This window comes from Geospiza fortis, unplaced genomic scaffold (genome assembly GCF_000277835.1).
Source record: "Geospiza fortis unplaced genomic scaffold, GeoFor_1.0 scaffold71, whole genome shotgun sequence".
Lineage (NCBI taxonomy): Eukaryota > Metazoa > Chordata > Aves > Passeriformes > Thraupidae > Geospiza > Geospiza fortis.
Genome location: NW_005054681.1, coordinates 149749 through 150611, shown reverse-complemented (window position 1 = coordinate 150611; position 863 = coordinate 149749). Strand labels below are relative to the sequence as shown.

The 863-nt window shown below is 64.1% G+C and overlaps 1 protein-coding gene across 1 annotated transcript in view; it reads right to left on the bottom strand.

The window, feature by feature from the left end:
• PLEKHA6 (pleckstrin homology domain containing A6) overlaps nucleotides 1-863 on the bottom strand; it is a 64589-nt gene that overhangs the window by 20450 nt on the left and 43276 nt on the right. The window contains exons 6-7 of the mRNA XM_031065108.1: nucleotides 702-851; nucleotides 9-201 (exon numbers count right to left, since the gene is read on the bottom strand). Of these exons, the coding sequence (XP_030920968.1) occupies nucleotides 9-201; nucleotides 702-851 (343 nt within the window). The remainder of the gene's footprint in view (nucleotides 1-8; nucleotides 202-701; nucleotides 852-863) is intronic.

Here is an 863-nt window from a genome sequence, read left to right as displayed (position 1 = left end):
TGGAAGGGACCCCCGTTGCGGAAGGAGTGGCGTTTGTCCTCCAGCGCCCACGGGGGGCTGACGCGGTCGAAGGCGGGCATGGAGCAGATGCTGTCGGGGCGCACGCCCGGTGGATAGTACTGGTACTCCTCGGGGTATTGTGGTGAGTAGGGCGAGTAGTAATCGGGCACCCGGCGGGACACGGGGTAAAACCTGGTGGGGCTGGAGAGGGGGAGAGAGAGGTGAGAGCCGGGCTGGTGGTGGGCAGTGCCTGGGGTGGGCAAGGACAGCCCGAGAGGAGGTGGTTTGGACAGCGGGAATGCTGGATGGGTGGCATTTGTCCTGCCAGGGGTTCAGTGCTTGTGGAATTCGTCCTGCCAGGGGCTCTGTGGGAGCTTCCCCCCATGGAATTCCTCCTTTCTGGGGTCTGGTGTTGGTCTCTTCTTCTTGTATCCCTCCTGCAGGGACACTGAGGTGGCTCCCTCATCCCAGAGATCCTCTGGTGGTTCCCCATCCTGGCCTCTCTCCTCCCAGGGACACCCCTCTCCAACCCACCCCTTTTTGAGATGTGCCACACCCAGCTCTGAGCTGGCACGGGGAGAGAAAACAAAAATGAGAGAAAACCGAGATTTTCTAACCCCCAGGAGGCCACAAAGCAGACGGGAAGGGGCAGAACATTCCCAGAGGGACCAACCCCGGAGCATAGGATCACCCTGGCGCACCTGCGCAGCTCCTCGGTGGGCGCGGTGGCACGGCGCGAGTTCACCCACTGCTGCAGCTGCGTCATGGAGCTCTTGCGCTGGGCCACCTTCTCGGGGTGGGACCTGGGGGTGACGCCGCGGCGCTGGGCCCCGCTGTCACCGTCACCCGCTGGGGGGACGGCG